The sequence below is a fragment of the Vulpes vulpes genome, chromosome 8 (genome assembly GCF_048418805.1).
Source record: "Vulpes vulpes isolate BD-2025 chromosome 8, VulVul3, whole genome shotgun sequence".
NCBI lineage: Eukaryota > Metazoa > Chordata > Mammalia > Carnivora > Canidae > Vulpes > Vulpes vulpes.
Genome location: NC_132787.1, coordinates 41,274,503 through 41,300,102, shown reverse-complemented (window position 1 = coordinate 41,300,102; position 25,600 = coordinate 41,274,503). Strand labels below are relative to the sequence as shown.

The following is a 25,600-nucleotide window of genomic DNA, read 5'->3' as shown; positions in this document are numbered from 1 at the left end:
TTAACTGACTATGCCACCCAGTTGCCCCTGCTGTGACTTTTCTAGAGTTCATGTTATAAAAATATTAACCTATATTTTCTCAAATTTTATGTGTAGTTTTTTTATTGTGTTAAAATATATATGAATTTTTAAAAACATTTTATTTATTAATGAGAGACACACACACACAGAGACGGAGACATAGACAGAGGGAGAAGCAGGTTCCTTGCAAGGAGCCTGATGTGGGACTCGATCCTGGTACCAGGATTACACCCTGAGCCAAAGGCAGATGCTCAACCACTGAGCCACCCAGGCATCCCAAAATATACGTGAAATTTACCATTAACCTTTTCTTCCTTCCTTCCTTCCTTCCTTCCTTCCTTCCTTCCTTCCTTCCTTCCTTCCTTCCTTCCTTCCTTCATCATTAACCATTTTGAAGTGTACGGTTCAGTGGTATTAAGTATATTCACATTGTTGTGCAGCTATCACCACTGTCTATCCCCAGAACTCTGCTCACCTTGTAAAACTGAAACTCTACCTGTTAAACAGTAACTTATCATTATCACCCCCCACCTCAGCCCCCGGCCCCTGGCAACCACCATTCTATGATTTAGACTATTTTTAAATACTTGATATAAATGGAGTCATGCAGTATTCATCTTTTTCTAACTGGCTTATTTCACTTACTATAATGTCTTCAAGGTTCATTCATATTGTAGCACGTGTCAAAATTTTCTTCCTTTATTAAGGCTGAGTAATATTCCATTCTTTGTATATGCCACATTTTGCTTATATGTTGAAATTTGATGGCCATACGGGTTGCTTCTACATTTTAGCTATTGCAAATAATGCTGCTATGAACATGAGTGTACAAATATCTTTTCAAGACATTGCTTTTGAGTTCTTTGGGGTAAATACCCAGCAGTGGAATTACTGAATCATATGTTAGTTAAATTTTTAATTTTTTGAGGAACGTCCATGCAGTTTTCTACATTGGCTGCACCAGTTTACAATTCTACCAGCAGTGCACAATTCTAATTTTTCCAAACCCTTGACAACATTTGTTTTCTAGTTTTTTGATAGTAGTTCTCCTAATGTGTGGGTGGTGGTATCTCCTTATAGATTTGATTTGAATTTCCCTAATGGCATGATCCTGGGGTCCCAGGATCTAGTCCCACATCGGGCTTCCTGCATGGAGCCTGCTTCTCTCTCTGCCTGAGTCTCTGCCTCTCTCTCTCTGTGTCTCTCATGAATGAATAAATAAATAAAATGTTAAAATATATATATATATATATATATATATATATATATATATATATATATATATAATTTCCCTAATGATCTGTGCTGTTGGAGATCTTTTATGTGCTTATTCACCATTTATATATCTTTGGAGAAATGTCTTGCCCATATTTGAATTGGGCTGTTTTGTTGTCATCATTGTTGTATTTTAGGAGTTCTGTCTATATTTTTTTGGATATAAATGCCTTATCAGACATATAATTTGCAAATATTATCTCCTGTTCTGTAAGATGCTTTTTTATTCTGTGGATAGTCCCTTTTGATGTACAAATTTTAAAATTTTCATGAAGTCTATTTGTTTATTTTTTTTGTTACCTGTGTCTTCGGTGTCATATTCCAAGAAATCATTGCCAAGTCCAGTGTTGTGAAGATTTTTGTCCTGCTCTGAGTTTTGTTTTAGGTCTTACATTTAGGTTCTTGATCTTCTTTAGTTAATATCTGTATGTGGTGTTAGGTAAGGGTCCAATATTCATTTTTTTTGCATGTGGATATTGTTTTCTCAGCACCATTTGTTGAAAGACTATCCTTTCTACATTGAATGGTCTTGACACCTTGTCAAAAATTATTTGATCATATATTTGAGGGTTTATTTCTGGGCTCTCTGTTCTATTCCTTTGGTCCATACATCTGTCTGTTTTGGGGGTTCTTTGTGTGGTTTTTTTTTCTCCAGCATATGTCTTTATAGCAATACCATACTGATTAGCTTTGTGTAGTAAGTTTTGAAATCAGGAAATGTGAGTCCTCCAGTTCTTTTTCAGTATTGTTTTGGTTATATGGGGCCTGTGAGTTTCCTTAAGAATTTGTGATGGGTTTTCCTATTTCTGGAAAAAACATCATTGGGATTTTGACAGGGATTTACACTGAATCTGTAGTGATTGCTTTGGGTAATTGACATTTGAACAATATTAAGTCTTCTAATCCATGAACATGGGGTATGTTTCCATTTATTTCTGTCTGCTTTAATTTCTTTCAGCAGTGCATTGTACAAGTCTTTTACCTCCTTGGTTAAGTTAATTGCTAAGTATTTTATTTTTTTGATGATATTGTAAATGGAATTATTTTAGTAAATTCCTCTTCAGGTTGTTTATTGTATATAGAAATGTAGTTGTTTTGTGTCTTTGTGTCCTGCTAGTTTGCTGAATTCATTTATTAAATCTAACAGGGTTTTTTTTGTGTGTGTGTATATGAAGTCTTTAGAATATTCTGTCGGGATGCCTGGGTGGCTTAGGGGCTGAGTGTCTGCCTTCAGCTCAAGGAGTGATCCTTGGGTCCCAGGATCAGGTCTCACATCGGGATCCCTGGATGGAGCCTGCTTTTTCCTCTGCCTCTTTCTCTGTGTGTATCTCATGAATAAATAAATAAAATCTTTTAAAAAATATTCTATGTGTAAGATCATATCATCTGCAAACAGAAACAATTGTACTTCTTTCTTTATAGTTTGGATACCTTTTATTTCTTTTTCTTACCTAGTTGCTCTGGCTAGAACTTTCAGTATTCTGTTGAACAGAAGTATTGAAAAGAGGCATCCTTGCCTTATTCCTGATCTTAGAGGAAATGCTTTCAATCTTTCACCATTGTGTAATATGTTTACTGTAGGCTTTTCATATATGGCTTTTATTATGTGGAGGAAGTTTCCTTCTATTTTTATTCTATTGAGTTCTTTTATCTTGAAAGGATCTTGAATTATGTCACAGGCTTTTATACATCAATTGTTTTTGTGTTTTTTTAACTATATTTTGTTGATGTGTGCTTGTTTTTGAGAACCAGGGTGACAAAGGGAAAGAACAGGGACTTTTTGGTGTCTGACATATTTGCATAAAAATTTGGCTTTGGTTTTTTTTTTTTTTTTTTTTGCTTTGTTTTTTTAATTTATGTGACTTTAAGCTTGGCTTAGTAAGTTGCTCAGTCTCCTGAAGCCACCCTTTTTCACTCATAAAGTAAATAAAATAGTAGCAACCTTACATGGTTCAGATGAACAGTGAATAAGATTTATATGTATAAAGGCCTAAGCATTCTCCCTAGCAAATAGTAGAACCTTTTTCTTTCCTTTTGCCTGAATGACACGTATTTATTACTATTGTATTTCTGTCGTTAGGCTTTTGCCTGCTGTGGCTCTGGGGACGGCGGAGGGTGGGTGCTGTGGGGACCATTTGGATGCACACAGACATGAATGGATAACAAAATGGTATTGGAACAGTGGGAATCAGCAATTTTGCACAGGAAGCTTTGGGAGATGTTGTAATGTTGTTTACTGTAGTCTGTCTAAAGTTGGGACAAAGTTGAACAACCAAGGTAAGTTTGGTGCTTTGGAAAGTATGAAAAGTGCTAGTGAGCTCTATTCTCCCCTATCAGGAGCAGTAACTGAAATTAATGAAGCTCTTGTGGAAAATCCAGGACCTGCCAACAAATCTTGTTATGAAAATGGTTGGCTGATCAAGATAACGCTTGGTAATTCTTCAGAACTGGATGAACTAATGAGTGAAGAAGCATATGAGAAATCCATAAAATCCACTGAGGAGTGAAAATAGAACCCCTAAATAAACTAGTATGAAATAAAAAAAATAAATTAGCAACAACATAAATATCCAACAATAGGGGACTAGATCAGTATAGATAAAATATTATACAGCCAATAAAAATTATGCTTATAGAAATTCTTTTTCCTATTTCTGCAAAAATGAAGGAAAAAGTTTATGATATATGACTTGGAAAAAATAATGCATTATTATTATGTAGTATATTTTTATTTACTTTAAAATTTTTCTATAATAGAAGTAAATTAATTTTCTCATAATAAAAATATACTTTAAAAATCTGAGTGAGGATCATTATACTTTAGATATCATGAGCTTTGAGTATGTGGGCATAGAGGGTAGTCAAGTTAACTTCTTTTGTATCTTTGCTTGTATGACTTTCTGGATTTGAATCCAGATGTTTCCAGTTGTAGATCAGTTATGTCTATCAGGTGGAGTAATTATTCATTATATGGTAAAAGATTCTTTTCCCTTAGTAATTAAAAACATGTAAGTTAAACAATTTTAAGCTCCTTTTTTTTTAAGATTTTTAAATTTTAGAGAGGAGAGAGTGAGCATAAACAGGAGGGGCAGAGGGAGGAGAGAGAATCTCAAGCAGACTCCATGCCCAGCGTGGAGTCCAACTCAGGGCTTGATCTCACGTGAATCAGAACCTGAGCCAAAACCAAGATTCATGTGCTTAACCAACTACACCACACAGGCGCCCCTTAAATTACTTTACTATATCATTAATCTAACAGAGATAATATCCCAGATTGGCCAGAGCATAGAGAAATATGGTATTAACTTACTGGTAGCAACATAAATTTATATAAAGTTCTATTTTGGAGAAAAACAATTTGGAAGAATTATAGGTAAGGATTTATAATAGCATAATTTATAATTTTTGACTTGAAAATTCCACTTTGAAGAATAAAGATACTCATTGCTGTTCCATAGTAACATAAAAGAAGATAAGTTCTACATTTAACAAGGGAACAAGTCCATCTTGCCAGTGGGGTAGGGCACTTTAACCATTAAGATATGATACGTATATGAATTTTGTCCATTAAAGGAGACACAGACATAAATAAAATAGTTGGGAAAAAAAGGCCAAAATGAGTTTTTGGAGTGTTCACAGCAAATCTGTGCTTGTGTTGAATTGGTAGTACATTTAAAAAGTTGATTTTACTGTATGATAATTTAAAAAATTAATACAAACTCATTTTGAGAAAAAGGAAAAATATATGGAGGTACTGACAAGAATTAGAAATTGTGTTGTGAGAGTTTGTAATATATTGGATTTTTTTTCTGTAAAGCTTTTTTTAGTACTTTAAAAGATCAGCTGTGCATGTGTATGTGTGCATATGTGTGCTAAATCACATTGAATAATAAAGTTCTTACTCCTTCACTGTCAACAGTTTTTGAATGTCACTGCTCTAATGGATAGGAAATGATATAGATGTACCATCAGGACATTCAGGATAAGTATAATTTAGAAATGTTCAAAGTGCTGTTAAAGTAGAACAGAGGAAATTATTATGGAGAAATTGAGGATTTTTTCTTAAAAAAAGTGAGAATTGAACTTAGGGGTGTGTGTATGTGGCATTTGTTATTCTTGGCGTTCAATGAGCTTTTGAATCTGTGAATTTATGTCTTTTATCAAACTTGAGAAAAGTCCAATGACTATTTCAATTATATGAACATTAAACTTTCTGATATTGTCTCATAGGTCCCTGAATCTCTCTTTTCGTGTTTTAAAAAACATCTTTCTGCCCTGTTTTTCAGATTGGATATTTTCTACTGATGATATATCATGTTTTTCCTGTTTCTTTGGATATGGAATAATTTTTTATTGTGTTCTGAACATTATGAATGATACATTGTAAAGGCTCTGGATTCTGTTGTTTTCCCATGAAGACAATTGACTTTTTTGTTGGTTTTTTTAAAGGTAGATCACTTATTTGATCTCTCTCTTTTTTTAAAGATTTTATTTATTTATTCATAAGAGACAGATAGGCAGAGACATAGGCAGAGGGAGAAACAGGCTCACTGCAGAGAGCCCAATGTGGGACTTGATCCCAGAACTCCAGAATCATGCCCTGAGCCAGAGGCAGACGTCTACTCAACTGCTGAGTCACCCAGGCATCCCACTTATTTGATTTCTTTAACTGCAACTGAGCTGGAAGGCAGCAGGTGAAATCTCAGGTTGATTCCTAGTCTTATCAGAATTGCTTGGAGCCTGCCTAGTTCATGCTTGATTCAGGGTCAACCAGATATTTGGGCTGAGTCTAGTGTGGCTGCTAGAGATAAAGATTTGGGGTTATCAGTCATGGCAATAGGTACATGACATAGGATGGGTCTGTAGATCAACATGTATAAACTACAATAATGGTCAATGGAAGAAGACTGAAAGTAAAGCTGTGAAGGCTTAAACTAATTCCTTGTTCATTCCTGTATCCTTAGTGTCTACCTCAGTGCCTGGTATGTGGGACAAGCTTAACATTTGCTGACTGTATTTAATGAAGGGAGCAGCTAGGTAAGAGTAGAACCAAGGAGTTATCAGGAAAACAAGGGAGGAGAGAGTTTCAGTAAGGAGGTGGTGGCTAGTTTTGTCAAGTACTTCAGGCAACTCAAGCAGGAATGAAGAGAGTGAAAACAAACTATTATTTTTGGCAATTAGAGGAAGAGTTTCAGGAGAATAAGGGAATAGAGCCAGACTGCAATGAGTTGAGAAGTGAGTTAGAGTTGAAATAGTGACAGCGAGTGTTGATTATTTTGAAGTTATTTAATGATGGTGGGAAGTGGCGATTGGTTCTTTGCTTTATAGATAGATAAGGTCTAGGAAAGTATCTTTTTAAAGAATGATTTTGAGATGAGGAAAGAAGCTACTAGAGATGGAGAGGCTGAAGATACAGTAGCAGTATTCAATGTAATTCTAAGGGAATGGGGGCCAGAATCAATTCACCAGTATCAGAGTTCACATCTTCATCTGTTAGGAAGAGAGAAAGAGCATATGTATTTTTATGAGTACAGTTGTAGAGGAGGATGAGAATTTGCTTCTCAAACTGTTATCTCACCTGAGGAAAAAAGAGCTTTGTGGCCCTTGGGCCCTCTAGGGAGAAGACTGAAACCTAATTCACATGATGTTTTATTCTTCAACTTACATGCTTTTTAAAACATCTTTTTATTTATTTAAGACTCTCTACAAACCAATACGGGGCTTGAACTCATGACCCTGAGATCAAGAGTCACATGCTCTTCTGACTGAGCCAGCCAGGCACCTCTCTAAATTACATGCTTATTTACTGTGAATATTTTTGAGGCAAGCCTGCTCTTAGATCTTTATTTCCAAATATTTATAAAAGGCCTGAAGTATGTGCACGGAACACATTGGAGATATATTTAACATTTAATATGTTGGAGATTTTCCATCATTATAGTTTGTAAAGGCTAAATATATATAGCTTGCATTGGTTTAACATTATATTGACACTCATATCTTGTGAAATGATCACCACAGTAATCATATATCATTACAAAATTTGGTTTTTTTCTTTCAATGAAAGCTTTAAAGATCTCTTAGCAACTTTCAAATATCCAATACTTTATTATTAGCTATACATTATATCTCCATGACTTACTTATTTTATGACTTATTTACTTTATAACCTTTTGACTCCCTTCACCCATTTTGCCTAGCCTCCACCTGTCTCTGGCAACCACCCGTCTGTTCTCTATATCTATGAGCTTGGTTTTTGCTTTTGTTTTAGATTCCACAGATAAATGAGATAATACAGTATTTGCCTTTTCTCTGATTTATTTCACTTAGCATAATGCCTTCAAGATTCATCTATGGTGTCCCAAATGGGAAGATTCCATTCTTTTCATGGCTAAATAATATTCCACATTACATCTTTATCTGTTCATCCATTGATGGAGACTTAGGTTGCTTCCATGTTTGGATATTATAAATGATACTGCAGTGAACATGGGGGTGCATATATTTTTTCAAGTTAGGGTTTTCATTTTCTTCAGATAAACACCCCAAAATGGAATTGCTGGATCATATGGAAGCTCTATTTTTAATTTTTTTGAGGAACCTCCATACTGTTTTCCACAGTGGCTGCACCAGTTTACAATCTCACCAACAGTGAACAATGGTTCTCTTTTCTTTTTTTTTTTTTTTAAGGGTTCTCTTTTCTCCACATCCTCATTACCACTTGTTTCTTGTCTTTTTGATACTAGCCATTCTGACAGGTGTGAGGCAGTGTCTCACTGTGGTGTTGATTAGCATTTTGCTAATGATCAGTGATATTGAGCACTTTTTAATGTATCTGTTAGCCATCTGTCTCACTTTGGAAGAAATGTCTATTCAGATCTTTTGCCTATTTTCAAATTCGGTTGTCGGGATTTTTTGCTATTGAATTGTATGAGTTCTTTATATATTTTGGATTTTTTTTTGTTTTTGTATATTTTGGATTTTAACCCCTTATCAGATACATAATTTGCAAATACTTCCTCCCATTCAATAGGTTACCTTTTTATTCTGTTTATTGTTTATTTTGCTGTGCAGAAACTTTTTAGTTTGATGTAGTCTCATTATTTTTTTTAAGATTTTATATTTATTTATTCATGAGAGAGACAGAGAGAGAGAGAGGCAGAGACACAGGCAGAGGGAGAAGCAGGCTCCATGCAGGGAGCCTGATGTGGGACTCGATCCTGGGTCACTAGGATCACACCCTGGACTGAAGGCGGTGCTAAACCGCTGAGCCACCCGGGCCGCCCACTGTGAGTTTTTTTAATGAAGTTCAAAATCTGTTGATTTTATTGATTTTTAGTTTGTATATCTAAGTAAAAGGCATAATCAAATCTACAGTTTTTTCTCCCAGAAATGGGAGTCAAATCTTTAAGTATGAATAACTGATGATTTAAGAATTAAAAAATTATATAGCTTTATGTAGTTACTTGTCTTCAGTTACTAAACCTTTTTTTCCTGCATCTTTCCTGAAATAGCATCTTTTTAGTAATTCCTTATCACACATAGTACATTTGTTTCTGATTGAGTTGAGCCAGATTTTCATAAAGTGTTTTTATTTTAACTTCATACAGGCAGCTAATGACTAAAGACTTACAATTATGAATTCCCCTAACTAAAATGAATGAAATCACCTTCTAAGTTTTACCCTTTATCAATACCCTTTGGCATTTATTGCATTTATTTAAATAAAGTAGGGTCAGCCTTTCCTTCTCTTATCTTCACTAACTCCTGAGACTGAAAAATATCATTTGTGTTGCTATGAAGTAATATTATCATAAGCTAAGGAAGTGCTCACTCAAGTTACTATTAGAAAAGCCATGGGCTGCTCACAGCCTTCAGATTTGCATGTCTTAGCCTGCTGCGCTCCTGGCAAGGAAGGTGTTTATTCCTTCCAGTGCCACAGAAGGAGCCTGTTTAGCCTCCTGCATCACTGGCCAAATTGCAGTTAAGTGCTGATTACAGCATCCTTATTATCTGGCACCGTGTAGGAGGCTGCAAGAAGCACTCCCCTGACTATATAGCAGCCATGGATTATGTGTTAGAAAAATGTATTCCTGTGTCTCTCGTGAATAAATAAATAAAATCTTAAAAAAAAAAACAGAAAAGTAAGTTGATAACCTAAGTATTGCTTTTTATGACTTTATTTTAGAGAGAGTGTGTGAGCTGGAGAGAGCGAGCATGAGCAGGGACAGGGACAAGCAGAGGGAGAAGCAGACTCCCTATTAAGTAGGGATCCTGATGTGGGGCTCGATCCCAGGTCTCTGGGATCATGACCTGGGCTGAAAGCAGATGCTTAACCAACTGAGCCACCAAGGTGCCTGTTATCTCACTTTAAACAATCTTTTAAATTAGACTTACAAAAAGGTTATAAAAATGTAAGAGAGTTCCTTGACTAAAAGTTTCTCCTAATGTTAATATCTTACATAATCATAGTAAGTTACAAAAACCGGGACATTAATACTGATTCAGTACCAGTAACTAATCCACAGGTCTTTTTGGAGTTTTGCCACTTCTCCCACTAATGTCTCGTAATAGTTTGGGATCCAAATCCAGGATCCCATAGTCTACTTAGATGTCACGTCTCATTAGTCTTCTCCAACCTGCATAGTGTATCAGTCTTTCTTTGCCTTTCCTGATCTTGAGGCTTTTTTAAAAATCAAAGTATAGGTGACACACAGTGTTACATTAGTTTCAGGTGTACAGCATAGTGATTCAACAACTCTGTGGTGTGGTCACAGCAAGTGTAGCTACCATCTCTTACCATACAAGGCTATTAGAGCATCGTTGGCTACATTTCCTAGGCTGTACCTTTCATCTCCTAACTGGAAGCCTGTACCTCCCATCCCCTTCATCCCTTCTGATCTTCACACTTTTGAAGAATACTGGCCATTTATTTTGTAGCATGTTTCTCAGTTTGGGTTCCTGTGGTGTTTCCTCATGATTAAATTAAGAAGCATTTTTTGGCAGGAATACCACCAACATGATGCTGTGCCTTTCTCAGCACATCATATCAGGAGGAGTACGATGATGCTGTGTTTTCTTACTGGTGGTGTTAATCTTAATCGCTTAGTTACGGTGCTGTCTTCCAGGTTTCTCCCCTCTAAAGTTACTATTTTTCCCTTTGCAATCAGTAATTATCTTGTGGGCAGATACTTTGAGACTATGTAAATACCTGTTTGTCAGCATACTTTCACCCACTAATTTTAGCATCCATTGATGATTCTTGCCTGTGACAATTATTTTTTTAATTATTATTATTACTATTATTTTGCCTGTGACAATTATTATTGTGGTGTTTGCCTTTGGTGACTATTTCCATCATTCCTTTTATCTTTTTTTTTTAAAGATTTTATTTATTTATTCATGAGAGACAGAGAGAGAGAGAGAGAGAGAGAGAGAGAAAGAGAGGCAGAGACATAGGCAGAGGGAGAAGCAGGCTCATGCAGGGAGCCTGATGGGGGATTCGATCCCAGGACTCCAGGATCATGCCATGGGCCAAAGGCAAGTGCTAAACCACTGAGCCACCCAGGAATCCCTCCTTTTATCTTTTTTAATTGAAAAAATTTTTTTTGTAAGGAAGAACCATACCTTCTTCATCATGTAATCATTCATTCATTCATTCATCTATATCATTATGGACTTACGGATACTCAGAGAAGCGTGGCTCCCCCATCCATACCACCCTGTTCCGTCATCATTTCTACCTTATTCACACTCCTACATGATCATAATACTATTTTCACATGTGGAACACGTCACATTAATGTACTAATACCCTTAAGTGCTAATGTGCTACTTATAGTCAGATATCCTTAGTGCACCCATAATAGTGCTTACTGTGTGTACGTTTTGATCCATAATACAAGGATTATGTGTTATATTTTCTTGCCAGAAATCTCTTAAATCTCCTCACTTTAACCTAGAACTATTTTTTTCAACTGTCTTGGTAAGGATGTTTTTGAAGAATCCTGAGAGTCATCTCGCAGAATTTCCCTCCATTTGGTTTGTTTCCTCTTGAATAGATACAGGACAAACATTATTGGCAGGAATGTTGCATACATTATATTGTATGCAATATATTCTTCTCGGTACATCACATCGGGGAATACCAGATGTCAGTCTGTCCCATCAGAGTTGCTATATTCCCTTCATTTGGTTAAGGTGATGTCTGCCAGATTTCCTCATTGCAATGTTACCTTTTCCTCTTTGTAATTAATGTAATCTGTGGGGAGATACTTGAGATTGTGTTGAATATCCTGCTTCACTCAATGGTTATAGGATCCATCAATGTTTCTTTCAAGAGTCAATTATTAATATGGTGGTTATAAAGTCATATTCTACTTCCATTATTCATCCTATATTAGTTGGCATTATTCTGTAAAGAAGATCTTTGTTGTGCTGTATTTATTGAGAATTAGTATAGACTCATGAATTTTAAAAATAATAACAGCTTTATTGAAATATAATTCATATACCATACAATACATCCATTTAAAGTATACACACTTCACTGGTTATTAGTATATTCACAGAAGTGTGCATCCATCACCACAGTTAATTTTAGGACATTTTCATCACTTCAGAAAGCTATCCCATGCCCTTTGGCTATCATCTCCCAGCTTTTATCCCCCCAAGGCCCTAAGCAATCACTAATCTACTTTCTGCCTTTGTAAATTTGCCTATTCTGGACATTTTATGAAAACGGAATCATATAATATGTGGTCTTTTGTTGATTGGCTTCTTTCATGTAGCGTAATGTTTGCCAGGTTCTCCCATGTTTCAATATCTACTCCTTTTTATGGCTGAATAATATCCCACATTATAGATAAACCAGATTTTGTTTACCTGTTCATTAGTTGATGGGCACTTGACGTGTTTCTACTTTAGGGCTCTTGTGAATAATGCTGCTATAACAATTTGTATGCAAACAACAATATAAGTGTACTTAACACGACTGAACTGTCCACTTAAAAATGGTTAAGATGTTACATTTTATAGTACATGTTTTTACCACAATTAAAAAGAAGAGTTTATGTAATGTCCATGTGATAGACTATTACATAGCCATTTAATATTATATTTCAAAAACCTATATAATAACATAAAAGATGCTTATGTTATAATCTTAAAGTGATACAAAAATCATAAATATTTCAAATATATACAAATTTATAGAAATATTTGTAAAGATGTTTGTTTCCTTGTTAGCAGGGATTATATCTCGAGATGGTAGGATTATGAAAAGACTTTCATTTTCCTTATGAATTTTTTCAAAAGTTACAAAATGAGTATGCATTATTTTTTATAGTCAATGAAGGAAAACACTAGAAAGAAAAAAAACATACATAAAGGATTTAGCACCAGCAATCTTCTTGCAACACGTATGTTACCTCAAAAATCCTTTCAGGGGCACCTGGGTGGCTCAAGGGTTGAGCATCTGCCTTTGGTTCAGGGCGTGATCCCAGAGTCCCAGGATCAAGTCCCATATCAGGCTCCCCGCAGGTAGCCTGCTTCTCCGAATTCTGCCTGTGTCTCTGCCTCGCTCTCTGTGTGTCTCTCACGAATAAATAAATCTTTTTAAAAATCCTTTCAATTAAAGAAATAATAGAGTGAATAGGTGAAGAGCATTAACAGATACAAACTTCCAGTTATAAAATAAGTCATGAGGATAAAAGTATAGCATAGAGAATATAGTCAATAATGTTGTAATAATGTACTGTGGTGATAGATATGATGACTACACTTATTGTGGTGAGCATTGCATTATATATAATATATATAATGCACATATATATAATGGGAAGTAGTTCAAGAGAATGGTGTTCTATGGGCATAATTATATCCCATACTCAAATGCTGGATCTGTGTTTTACTAAGATGTATGTTTAGAATTTTCCCTATTTGTATCAAGTAATAGGAAATTTTCCATGAGAAAAATGGGATACAGTAATTCCATCTCTTTTACTCTGTAGGAATTCTTTCTGTTTTGTGTTGATTTACTAACCAGGCTTGGTTAAACTTGCTAGTAAACAACTTGATTTGAAAGGAAGGGAAGAATATTAAAAGAAAAAAATGCAAGTTTAGTAAGATCATATTTGAGGTTAGACTAGAAATTCAGTTCAGATTAATGTAAGTGTATAAAATGTTATTTCTCCTAAATTATAATTTAGAACTAGCGCTCAAAGAAAGTGTAGCTTTTGATGTATAAGAAGTATCTAAATGTTACAATTATAGCATATTTTTAGTGCCTCTTTTGTTCAGGCTGAAACAAAACCTGTTTATTTGAATTGTCTGTTCAGCTTGCCCAGGCTTGATGAAAGGAATTAGTGGTGTCAAGATGGTTATTGAAGATACACCTGGTTTCCTCACTATTAGAGGCCTTAAGAGAAATGTTTGAGGACTTCATTTGTTCTTCAATTTCTTCTCTCCAAATCAAAATTTACCGTGATTGAGGAGGTTTTAGCATTGTGTGCATGTGTGTATGTGTGTGTGTAAGGGTGGGCTGGGGGGGCGGGTGGGATAGGATGATTTCTTTAACATGTCAGGAGATTTTGCAATTCTGGTTTAGTGTTGAGAGCAAAATGAGGTAGAGAAAAAGCAGGACTCATAGCAGTAGCTGTTAGTAGTAGTATGTAAGTGCATTTTTATACCATGTTACTTGTTCCTGTATATTCGCAGTTTTTTCCTATATATATTTAAAATAATAATTTTTTGTCTTAGTGGTTTTTTTAAAAAGATTTATTTATTTACTTTAGAGAGACAGAGTGGGGGGAGGGACACAGGGGAGAGAAGGAGAGAGCATTTTCAAGCAGACTCCCAGCAGACTCAGCAGGCTCTGAGTGCAGAGCCTGATGCAGGCTCACAGGATCTCACAAACCCTTGAGATCATGACCTGAGCTGAAATCAAGAGTGCTATTCTAGCACTGTATTCATAAAGCTAAGATTTAAAAATATGTGAATGAGGGTTAAAAACACTAAGGAAAACAGGAATATATCTAGGAAATATGTTAAGAGCGCATGAAGTCAAGGCCTGAGTATATCATATCCAACATTTTTGTTTATCTGTTTTTCTTTCCCTTTTTCTCTTCTTTAAGTAGGCTCCACGCCCAGAGCAGAGCCCAGTGCAGGGCTCAAGCTCACGACCTTGAGCTGAGATGAGTCAGATGCTTAACCAACTGAGCCACCCAGGGACCCCATTTGTCCCTCTTTTGAATTGGGAAAAAAGAGATGATTTATTTGAATACTTAGGTTTTTTAAAAAGCATATAGTTGATAAGGAAGTTAATAGAGGGGAACTGTCAGAGAACCAGAATGTCATCTTATCTATATCTAGGGGGTTATTAAATCTGCTTACAGATTAGTAGGCAGGAGGAATCTTGGAGATAGTATGCAAATTCCAAGTTGCTATGCATTGTTAAAATGTGTAACACCTGGGTGCCTGGGTGGCTCAGTCAGTTACAGGTCTGTCTGCCTTCTGCTCAGGGGCACAATCTGTGGGTCCTGGGATCCAGCCCCATGTTGGGCTTCATGTTCAGCAGGGTGTCTGGTTCTCTCTTTCTCTTCCTCTGCCCCTCCCCCATTGTTCATTTTCTCTCTCTCTCAAAATCTTTAAAAATTTGTTTAAATTAAAAAATAAAATGCATAACACCTTCTAAAATATGTGAAGGTAGTGGTGAACCATTAAGCCATGGATAAGATGCTTTAGTATTTACATCAATACAGGAAAAGCCATGCTTCCTTTTATAGCCATAGAATTTGTCTTCTTAAATAGGACCTTGTATTTGTAGTTTCTTGACAATAAGCTCCAGTAAAAATGTATAATACAAATAATAATTACTATTATTATAAATAATAATAAGAACCATTTCTGCCTTGTTTCATACTCTACTCTTTCCAAGAATGCTGAGTTGCAAAACAAAATCTTAAATTAGAAAAATTTCAAAAATAGAAAAGGCTTCAGAGAGAGTTTTTGAAAAGTTCAAAAGGATTTGGAGACAGTAATTAGATTCCATTTTTGTCATTGTTGTTTTCTTCTCTCCAACAAATCTGTCTCCTAGTGGTGTTAAGTCTTATCTGTTCATCCATATTTATAGTCTCCTTGCATGAGTGGCATCATGTTTTATTAATGACAAACTTGAAAGTTAAATGACTTGCCTAGATCTTAAGGAAATCAGTGGGCTATAGTAAGATGCTATACACAGTTGTTGTGGGGAAGATTTTTACCCTGCCCATTTTACCCTCCCAGGTTCTTTCAGCTGGTCTAATAATTAAATCGACACAAGACAGATTAACAGGAGAAAAATTAATTTTGGGGACTCCTGAGTGGTTCAGTGGTTATGTGCCTGCCTTTGGCTCAGGTCGTGATCCCGGAGTCCTGGGATCGATTTCCGCATCAGGCTTCCTGCAAGGAGCCTGCTTCTCCCTCTGCCTGTGTCTCTGCCTCTCTCTCAGTCTGTCTCTCATGAATAAATAAATAAATCTTTTTTTTAAAATGTGTCTCTTAAAAAAAATTAATTTTGTACATATAGAGGTCTCATAGATATGGGACCTAAGAAATGACCAAAGCAGGTAGTTTATATACCTTTTAGAAAAAGAAACAATAAATTTGTGAAGAACTGACAAGACAAAGTTAGTCTTGGGTACTAATTAGTGAAAAAATTAAACAGAGTTTGTATACATCGACTTAGTCTAGGTCTTGAATTCTCTGTCTCTGGTAATAAGCGTGTTTTTTTACTTCTTGGTACAGGGAGGGCACCTTTCACATGGAAAATTTATTTCCTGCTTTCAGGGGGACAGAAGAGGGTCAGAATGTGCTTGCATTGGCTGTTTCTCAAGTAAGCTTTACTTCAGAATTATCAGTGTACCACTTCCATATATCTGGGGACAGTCGGCCCTGAGCCCGATTATAGTCTCATCTCTCTTTCCTAGAACTAGCTCCAAAAAAGAAGAAAAACATTTGATTTTTAGGTGGAGTTTAGACTCTGAAAAGAGCCCTGGATTAGGGTCTGTTTCTGCTGTTTAACCTTATGCATGGCCTTCTGAGTCTCTTTCCCCATCTTCAAAGTGGGAAAACTAATAGTACCTAATCCATAGCATTGTTTTGAGGAATAAATAGAATATGCATGTGCCTGGCCCATAATAACTACTTGACATATGGTTTTTAAAAATTCCTGCATGCATGGGAGTCTGTGCTCTACATCTTTATTTTTTTTTTTAAGATTTATTTATTTATTTGAGAGAGCAGAGGGAGAGGGAGAGAGAATCTTGAGCAGGCTCCATGCCCAGTGCAGAGCCCCACGTGGGGCTCTATTCCACAACCCTGAGATCATGACCTGAGCCAAAATCAGGTGTTGAATGCTTAACTGACTAAGCCACCCAGGCAACACAGTACATCTTTTTTTTTTTTTTAAGATTTTATTTATTTATTCAAGAGAGACACGGGGTGGGGGGGAGGGAAAGAGAGAGAGGCAGAGACATAGGCAGAGGGAGAAGCAGGCTCCATGCAGGGAGCCTGACGTGGGACTCGATCCTGGGTCTCCAGGATCAAGCCCTGGGATGAAAGCAGCGCTAAACCACTGGGCCACCTAGGCTGCCTCCTTTTTTCTTTTTCTTTTTCTTTTTCTTTTTCTTTTTTTTCTTTTTCTTTTTCTTTCTTTTTCTTTTTCTTTTTTTTTTTTCTTTCTTTTTCTTTTTCTTTTTTTCTTTTTTTACTCTTTGGGTATTTCAGTCTCCTGAGGTCCTCTGTGAACTAAGTGTGACATTAAGGATGGCAAGTCGTCCTGCGGTCAGTGTGGGTAACATCTAGAAACTGATGCTTTCCCTAAGGCAGAATCAACTGGTTCCTAACAGTCCAAAGGAGTAGATACATGGAAGAGATGAAATTGACATAATTTTAATAGAATTTTTTCTTTACATGCTTTTTCCTCCATTTTTTTTTTAAACAGTGCCTTTGAAGATGAGACCATGAAACTTCGACAGCTGAAACTAGATAATCAGGTGAGTAAATCAGGAGTCTCTCCTGTTTGGAAATAAGTGGACAGCTATACTGACCATGATGGAGATAGTCTTGACTCTGAAGTATTGGCGAGGTCATGGAAAGATGACAGGAAAGGAAAAGGCTCTGATGTTACTAAGTAGTGTCTGGAGGTAGTATTTGCTAAACCAAGGCCCTGGGCAAGACCAAAGTGTTTTCGGGATCACAGCCATAAAACTGGCCTTGGATTTATAATCACTGAAAATTCCTTGGCACTTTTCCTAAGAATTGGAAGAATGTTAACACTGTAGTAATTTAGTCCTGCTACCTTACATACCTCTCTGCACTGTAATTTCATTTAAGTACAAGATGTGTTTCTTATTCTAAAATGCAGATCTGAACATGCTTGCAGGGCTGCTTAAAAACCTCAGCTGCTTACGATACAATTTTCTATACAATACTGGTCCCAATTTTCAGTTACATATGAATTCTTTTTTTCAGTGATTAGATATATGTTTGTTTCCTCCACTAGGCTAAACTCCATGAGAACAGGAGCTTAGTCTGTTTATGATGACCATTATATCAGAAGTTCCTAGCACAGGGTCAGGCTAATCTTTCACTAGACATTTAAATGAATGAAGTAATAAATAAACAGTTGTACATCATTATTTGCTATGATCATCATTGTTAGCTTAGAACCTATAACCAACATCTATTGCTTTCATATTAGCATTTTCATATGAATGCCTTCTTAGGACATTCTGTAGTTGTAGTCTCCCTACATAGAATCATGACCAAAGTGTCTAGACTCTGTAGGTGATTAAACGTATCTCTAAAGTTTTATTTTGTTTAATGTTAATGTTGGAATTAATAATGGAACTTCTAGTGTAAAAAGCTACTTTAAATGTAGAATCCTTAAAAAGTGGGAGAGGTCTTTGTGCTGCGTGCAGGGCCACACTCTGTAGCACAGTCCTGGCAGGTTGGAATGCCATGCCCCCCGCCCCCCGCCCCAGGGCCCCAGAACTCTTCTGGCGCTCTGCTTATGTATGGCCGCTCTCGCCTGGCACCTTTTAAGTATTTTGTGACGATGGAGCTAATAAAGGGACTGTCATCATGTTTCACTACCACTCCAGTCACCAGCTGGTGGGGTCCAGCCTCCTCACCTGCTCCTCCTGGAAGGGGGGCATTGCCTGATTGTCTTTAGGGATTCCCTATATGCAAGTCTCTGCCACATAGGAGACCTCTGGCTTCTGGATGGTGGTGATGGCCTCCGTAGTCCTGTTCAGGCCCCTGGCCCTCTTCACGTGCTGCTTCCTGAAGTGCACAGAGAGGAGTAGTCCCAGCACTTGGACAGGGCAGCCCAGCTGTGGATCCAGCTGCCTAGCTCAGTTGGCTTCAAGGTCTAAGTAACAACACAATGGCCACTGGCCAGTCCAGAACCACCCAGCAGGGCACATGACAAGCACAGCTTCTCCAGCCCTCCCCTACTCCCCTGCCAGGGCCCCAGAGTGCTGGCCAATACAGACAAGGACCTCTGGGCCCGCCCCTCTGGACCCCAGTTGCCCCAGGCTCTCCTTGTGCCCAGGTGACCCATGCGACAGAGCTTGCCTGTCCTCTGGCCCCCATGGGAATGCCTGCACAGCTGGGGATACAGAGCCCACTTTTCACTCAGGGAGGGCCTGGTGGCCCCACCAGCTCAACACCTGTGTTGGTGAAATCCACTTACTGGCTTAGGGTTCTTGGGCTCCAAAGACCCTGGTGTGGGTGACCTGTTCCTGGAGGTAGCCTGGCTGTAGCAGTTTTTATGGATAGACTTCCTTGAAACCACTGCTGAGGTTAATATAGCAGCTGTAGCCTACCTCAAACCCTCTTTCTTTAAAGAGACTGAGGGAGGGGTCCCTAGGTGGCTCAGTGGGTTGAGCATCCAGCTCTTGATTTCAGCTCTATCATGATCTCAGGGTTGTGAGATCCAGTGGGTTTAGAGCTAGTGCTCAGCACTGCTTGAGAATCTCTCTCCTTCTACCTCTGCCCTTTCTTCCCCCTGCTGCACTCTCTCTCTCTAAATAAATAAAATCTTTATAAAGAGACTGAAGGCCATTTTAAACATATCTAGTTTTTCATAGCTTCGTAGGAAGATAGTAACAAATTTCTAAGGAATCACAGGTGGCTGTCTCAGCATTCTCCTTCATGGGATGGGCTGCTTCTAAGCAGATAACCACCTAGCATTCTGTGCACATCATCTGTAGAGTTGTCAGGGGAAGGGTGTGAAATAAAAAATCCTTTCTAACACTGGAAAACAGTAAAATAAAAGGTGGCCCAGATATTTTCTAATTTTTATTCTTTTTTTTTTTTTTTTTAAGATTTTATTTATTCATGAGAGACACACAGAGAGAGGCAGAGACATAGGCTGAGGGAGAAGTAGGCTCCTCACAGGGAGCTGGATGCGGAACTGAATCCCCAGACCTGGGATCACGTCCTGAGCCAAAGGCAGACGTTTAGCCGCTGAGCCACCCAGGTGTCCCTCTAATTTTTATTCTTTTCAGTAAGAATGCTTCATGTGATATGTGTATGGTATACAGGTTGGGATTTTGTCAGCCTTTTTTTATGGCACAACTTTTAAAAAAATTATGTTTTTATATGCACAATAAAAGCATATGGGAAGGATTCCAATAATACTGAAAAGATATTTCATGAAGTCTCTCCCTCTCTACTTAGCTTAGTTCTTTACTGAAGACTGTCATTGACTTTTTATTCTTTTCGTGTGTGTGTGTGTGTGTGTGTGTGTGTGTGTGTGTGTGTGTGTGAGATGGGGCAGAGGAAGAGGGAGGGAATCTTAAGCAGGCTCCACGCAGAGTGCAAGAGCCCAGCATGGGGCTTGTTCCCGTGACCCTGAGATCATGACCTGAGGCAAAACCAAGAGTCAGATGTTTATCTGACTGAGCCCCCAGGAGCCCCCAGAGACTGTCACTGACTTCTAACATATCTTTGCAGAGATAGTCAATGAATACAAAGATAAACATTTTATAGGAATTCTTTAAAATTCAAAAAAACCTTCAGACCTGATGTATAAATATTGGTGTTAAATAGCCTATGAGAATACTGTAAGGGCCTAAGGTGCTGCCTTGGGCAAAAGAAGGTTGCTCAGCAGGATGTAAGGGAATTTCCACAAATGCAAGCTGAGCTTTCAAATGGTCTGTAACAAAGGCAGCACTAACAGAATGAATAACATATTGGGCTGAGAATCTAAAGACTTTGGTTCCGATTTTTACTCTGCCAATACTTAGCTGTATGATTTTTTTTAAGATTTTATTTATTTATTCATGAGAGACAGAGAGGCAGAGACATAGGCAGAGGGAAAAGCAGGGTCCCTGTGGGGAGCCTGATGCAAGGACTCGATCCCAGGATCCCAGGATCACAACCTGAGCTGAAGGTAGCACTCAACCATTGGGCCACTCAGGTGCCCCAGTTAGCTGTGTGATTTTAGGTAAGATTCTTAAACTCTGTGCATGAGGTCAGACTGGATAACATAATAGAATGTGAGGATCTGAGAGTATGGAAGTTCGAGTTGAGATGGGGGTACACTGAAGAAGTCTAGGGTTGCTGCTCAATCTGGGGTAAGATCCTACCTCAGAGACTGGTAGGATCTTAGTGGAAGGCTCCTAGTCCAGGGCATACCAACCTACCTGAGGAGGACTGTGCACTCCCAGATATGACAGTGGCTGTGATTGTCAGGGGAGGTGGGAAGGGCTAGGGAACCTGAGTCTGCCCACCTCTGCCCCAAGTGTACAGTAGATTAATCTTTTAGGGGTCCTATTTTGGGAATGTCCCAGTGGTTGAGAGTCATTGGTCATGAACTTTGTAGGATGAGAAATAGTTTGCTAAGAGCAGCCAAAATTTGTAAGTTTCATGAGGACTGGCTTGTACTAACCAATATCATGAGTGAGGAATCTAACCAGGGGATTAATTTGCTAATTTCTGATGAACTATATACCAGAATCAGCTGATCATGACAATCCTATCAGATAAGTCTGTGGGAAGTTTACAATGAGAAAAGTGGCCTGGTGAGCTTGAAATCAGAGCAAGTGGAGTTTGTAAAATGATATTTATGGTAACTATCACTATGTGATTGTATAATTAATTCACCTCTACTAAAGGGATACACCTGTGGACGGAATGAGCTAGGTGAGTATCTGACCAAACTGCTCCCTGCCTTGGATGGTACTAGACACACAAGGTGACAACTGCTCCAAGTTTTATCTTACCTTATTTCCACATAGACCATCGTCCAGGTTTCTGTAATACTAAGTAAGTTAGTTTCTTTCATATTGTCTTTATTCCCCTGACAGTATAATCTTAGGATTTAATGTTTAAAAATCCTTGGGTAAGGGCAGCCTGGGTGGCTCAGCAGTTTAGCGCCACCTTCAGCCCAGGGCGTGATCTTGGAGACTCAGGATCAAGTCCCACGTCAGGCTCCCTGCATGGAGCCTGCTTCTCCCTCTGCCTGTGTCTCCACTTCTCTCTCTCTCTCTCTCTCTCTCTCTCTCTCTCTTTTTCTCAAATAAATAAAACCTTAAAAAAAAAAAAGAAAAAAAATCCTAGATTTACAGATTACTTACACGTGGCTATTTTTTGTCCTGTACAGGTTTTTGAACAACTTTATTGAGATCGAATTCACAATACTGTAAATGTACACCAGGTTAAAGTGCACAAATAGCTTTTAAACCTCATATCGAATGGAATCATAACATGTGATGGTTTGTGTCTGGCTTCTCTGACTTAAGAAGAAGTTCATACATGCTGTCACCTCTGCCAATGCTTCAGGGCTTTTTATTGTTAAATAACATTCTGAGTTGTGGCTACACCATGTTTTGTTATCCATTCATCAATTGATGGACATTTGGGTTGTTTTCACTCTTTGGCTATTACCAGTAATGCTGCTCTGAACATTTGTGTGTAAGTTTCTATACAGACATGCTTTCATTGCTCTTGGCTGTTGTATCTCCATATAGGTATTCCAAGGCATACCTACTCTACCTTGGGTAATAGGGATGGAGTTGCTGGTGCTGAGTCATATGGTAACTCTGTTTCACATGTTAGGGAGCTGCCAGACTGTTTTCCAATGCCATCAAACCATTGTACATATACCCACTAGCCATATAAACTGGGGCCACTGGGGCCTTATTTCTCCACATCCTTGCCAACACTTATTATTGTCTGTCTTTGATTATAGACATTTTAGTGGGTATGAAGTGGTATCTCACTGTAGTCTTGATTTGCATTTCCCTAATGACTAATTTTCTTCAATACTGTGGGTTGTCTTTTTACTTTCTTGATGGTATCATTTTCAGCATAGTTTTATTATTTTTTCTTTTGTCCCTTGTATTTTTGGTGTCATACCTAAGAAACCATTGCCTACCCAAGGTTATAAAGACTTGCTCCTGTGTTTTCTTCTAAGAGAATACTTCCTGTATTTGTTTTGAGTTATTTTTTTTTAAGATTTTATTTATTTATTCATAGAGACACAGAGAGAGGCAGAGACACAGGCAGAGGGAGAAGCAGGCTCCATGCAGGGAGCCCAAAGTGGGAATCGACCCTGGGTCTCCAGGATCAGGCCCTGGGCTGAAGGCAGCACTAAACTGCTGAGCCACCCGGGCTGACCTTTTTTTGAGTTATTTTTATATATGCTGTGAGATGAGGTTCCAACTTCATTCTTTTGCATGTGGACAACCAGTTGTCCCAGCACCATTTATTGAAAAACTACTTTTTCTCAGTGGGTATACTTTGCTTTTATTTTTACTAGTTTCACTAGGGTACTCATTTTTTCATGGTATGTGGACACCTTAGCTGGCTCCAGATTGTAAAGATTTCTAGACAAATCCAGTGATGTTCCTTAGACACAGATGCACATTAGATGGAGAACATTTATGCCACCTGCTGGGCAATGGTCTTTTTGGGTCAGGTTGCCCATCTATTTGTACCTCTAAGAGAGGTGGTCATTGGTGTACTGAACTAATATTTTAAGAAGTGTGATTTAAAGATTTTAGTCTTGTCTTCTTATGATCTCACTTTGTATGCCAGGAAGACTAGTTATTTTTAGCCACTGTTAGACGCAGGCAACCATTCTGATCTTGCTGGTTGTCCAGTCTATTCCAGGAGTGTCAGACTATAACTAGCCCACCAGCTCTACAGAGTTTTTGTGGAAAATTGGCTGTCAGTGATGTCAGACTCTCATTAATTTGAGGCTTTCCTGAGCTTTATTATTTTATAAAATGAAGCCCTTTGTTGGAATGCCATCTAATCTCCTTTATTTCCTCACTTATTTTGGAATTACCATTCAGTATTTTGCTCCCGGGGATTGATAATAGGATGTACCACCACATTCTGGAGAAAATGGAGTCTTTGAGTTATTGTTTGATTTCCAAGGGAATTGGGAAATTTAAAGGTCTATGCAACTCTTAACATCCTGAAAGCAACATATTTTAATTGCATTGAGGGCATCAGACAGTCACGTGTGGCTCTCTTCCTGACTGCCTGTCCTTTAATGTGGTTTATGGGGATGCCCGGGTGGCTCAGTGGTTAAGAGTCTGCCTTTGGCTCAGGATGTGATCTCAGAATCCGGGATTAAGTCCCACATTGGGCTCCCTGCAAGGAGCCTGCTTCTCCCTCTGCCTGTGTCTCTGCTTCTCTCTCTCTGTGTCTCTCATGAATAAATAAATCTTTTTTAAAAATGTGGTTTATGAAGCCTCATTGACTGCTTCTTAGGGAATGTAAAATATAAATGAAATATGAATTGTCATTGTTGCATTGAAGCTCAATTAACGCCTCATCCAAACCATGTGAGGATGACTAGAATGCTAAATCAGGTGACGCTTTTTGTCAACACGGCAATTTGCCCACATGTAGGTATTTTATGATTTTTTTTCTTATTTACAAACTTGGACAAGAGTGGGATATATTTAGTGCTGTAATGTAGTACCAATAGTCCTGGGGTTCAAAGTTCAAATCTACAGTTGTTTGTTTCTTTTTTTCCTTCAAGTTGTTGATCTAAATAAGTTTGACTTGTGTTGAAGTTGCTAGAGAAAGGCTTCACCAGATACATTCATAGGATCACTATGACTGAGAATCTAGTTTGCCCTTTATAGGTCTAAAAACCTGGTTTTGTCAGTGAACCTAAATGTAACCAGGTCTTTTTTTAAAAAAATATTTATTTATTCATGAGAGACACACACAGAGAGAGATAGAGAGAGAGAGAGAGAGAGAGAGAGACAGGCACAGACACAGGCAGGGGGAGAAGCGGGCCCCATGCAGGGAGCCCAATGTGGGACTTGATCCCAGGTCTCCAGGATCAGGCCCCGGGCTGAAGGCAGTGCTAAACCGCTGAGCCACCTGGGCTTGCCCTGTAACCAGGTCCTTTGTGGCACAAGCCCACACTAGTGAAATTGACAATAGTCAGTTACAAAACTGGACACCAGTTTATTAATTTGCAGTGAGAGCTCCAGCTTTACAGTATATTTTTTATTAATTTAAAAAATATAATTTTTAATTAATTTAATTAAATACAGTATATTTATTAATTTACAATGAGAGCTCCAGCTTTACAGTATATTTTCCAGTATACATTCATCTCTGCTGGTCATGATTCCCTATTCCCAGGAATATGGTATCTAAGAAGTTAATTGACTATTAGAAGGCTGATGGGTAAGCAGGGAATCTGAGGAAATGAAATTAGTAGTCCCAAGGGCCATTTCATCAAGGCCATGAAGATGCCTTATATAGTTTCTTGTCCACAAAGAAAGGAAGCTCTCCCAGTAAATAGATAATAGATTTAGTGTTTCTCTGTTTTTGGACAGGTTGGATAAACTCTGCCAAATTCTTATTCTTTGGCTCCCCCTTTCTGGACCACAAACAGAATACCTCTTTTCTTTTTTCTTTTCTTTTCTTTTCTTTTCTTTTCTTTTCTTTTCTTTTCTTTTCTTTTCTTTCCTTTCCTTTTCTTTTCTTTTCTTTCTTTCTTTCTTTCTTTCTTTCTTTCTTTCTTTCCTTCCTTCCTTCCTTCCTTCCTTCCTTCCTTCCTTCCTTCCTCCTTTTTTTTTTTTTTTTTCTTAGAGAGAGAGAGAGGGAAGGGGGGAGAGAGAGTGAGGGAAGGGCAGAGGGAGAGGGAGAGGGAGGGAGAGAATCTTAAGCTGGCTCCGCATGGAGCCTGACATGGGGCTCCATCTCACAACTCTGAGATCATGACTTAAGCTGAAATCAAGAATCGGGTGCTTAACCAACTGTCACCCTGGCACCCCAG

The 25,600-nt window shown here is 38.0% G+C and overlaps 1 protein-coding gene across 8 annotated transcripts in view; it reads left to right on the top strand.

Moving 5' to 3' along the window:
- The window catches only part of TULP3 (TUB like protein 3), a 68,359-nt gene that overhangs the window by 19,693 nt on the left and 23,066 nt on the right, over positions 1–25,600 (top strand). For 5 of the 8 annotated variants that reach the window (XM_072766237.1, XM_025995407.2, XM_025995405.2 and 2 more), the window contains exon 2: positions 17,279–17,330. In XM_072766237.1, coding sequence (XP_072622338.1) covers positions 17,279–17,330 — 52 coding nt within the window. Of the gene's footprint in view, positions 1–5,582; positions 5,746–16,085; positions 16,169–17,278; positions 17,331–25,600 lie in introns of those variants that run through there. The other 3 variants (XM_072766238.1, XM_072766241.1, XM_072766243.1) reach the window with 2 other exon arrangements.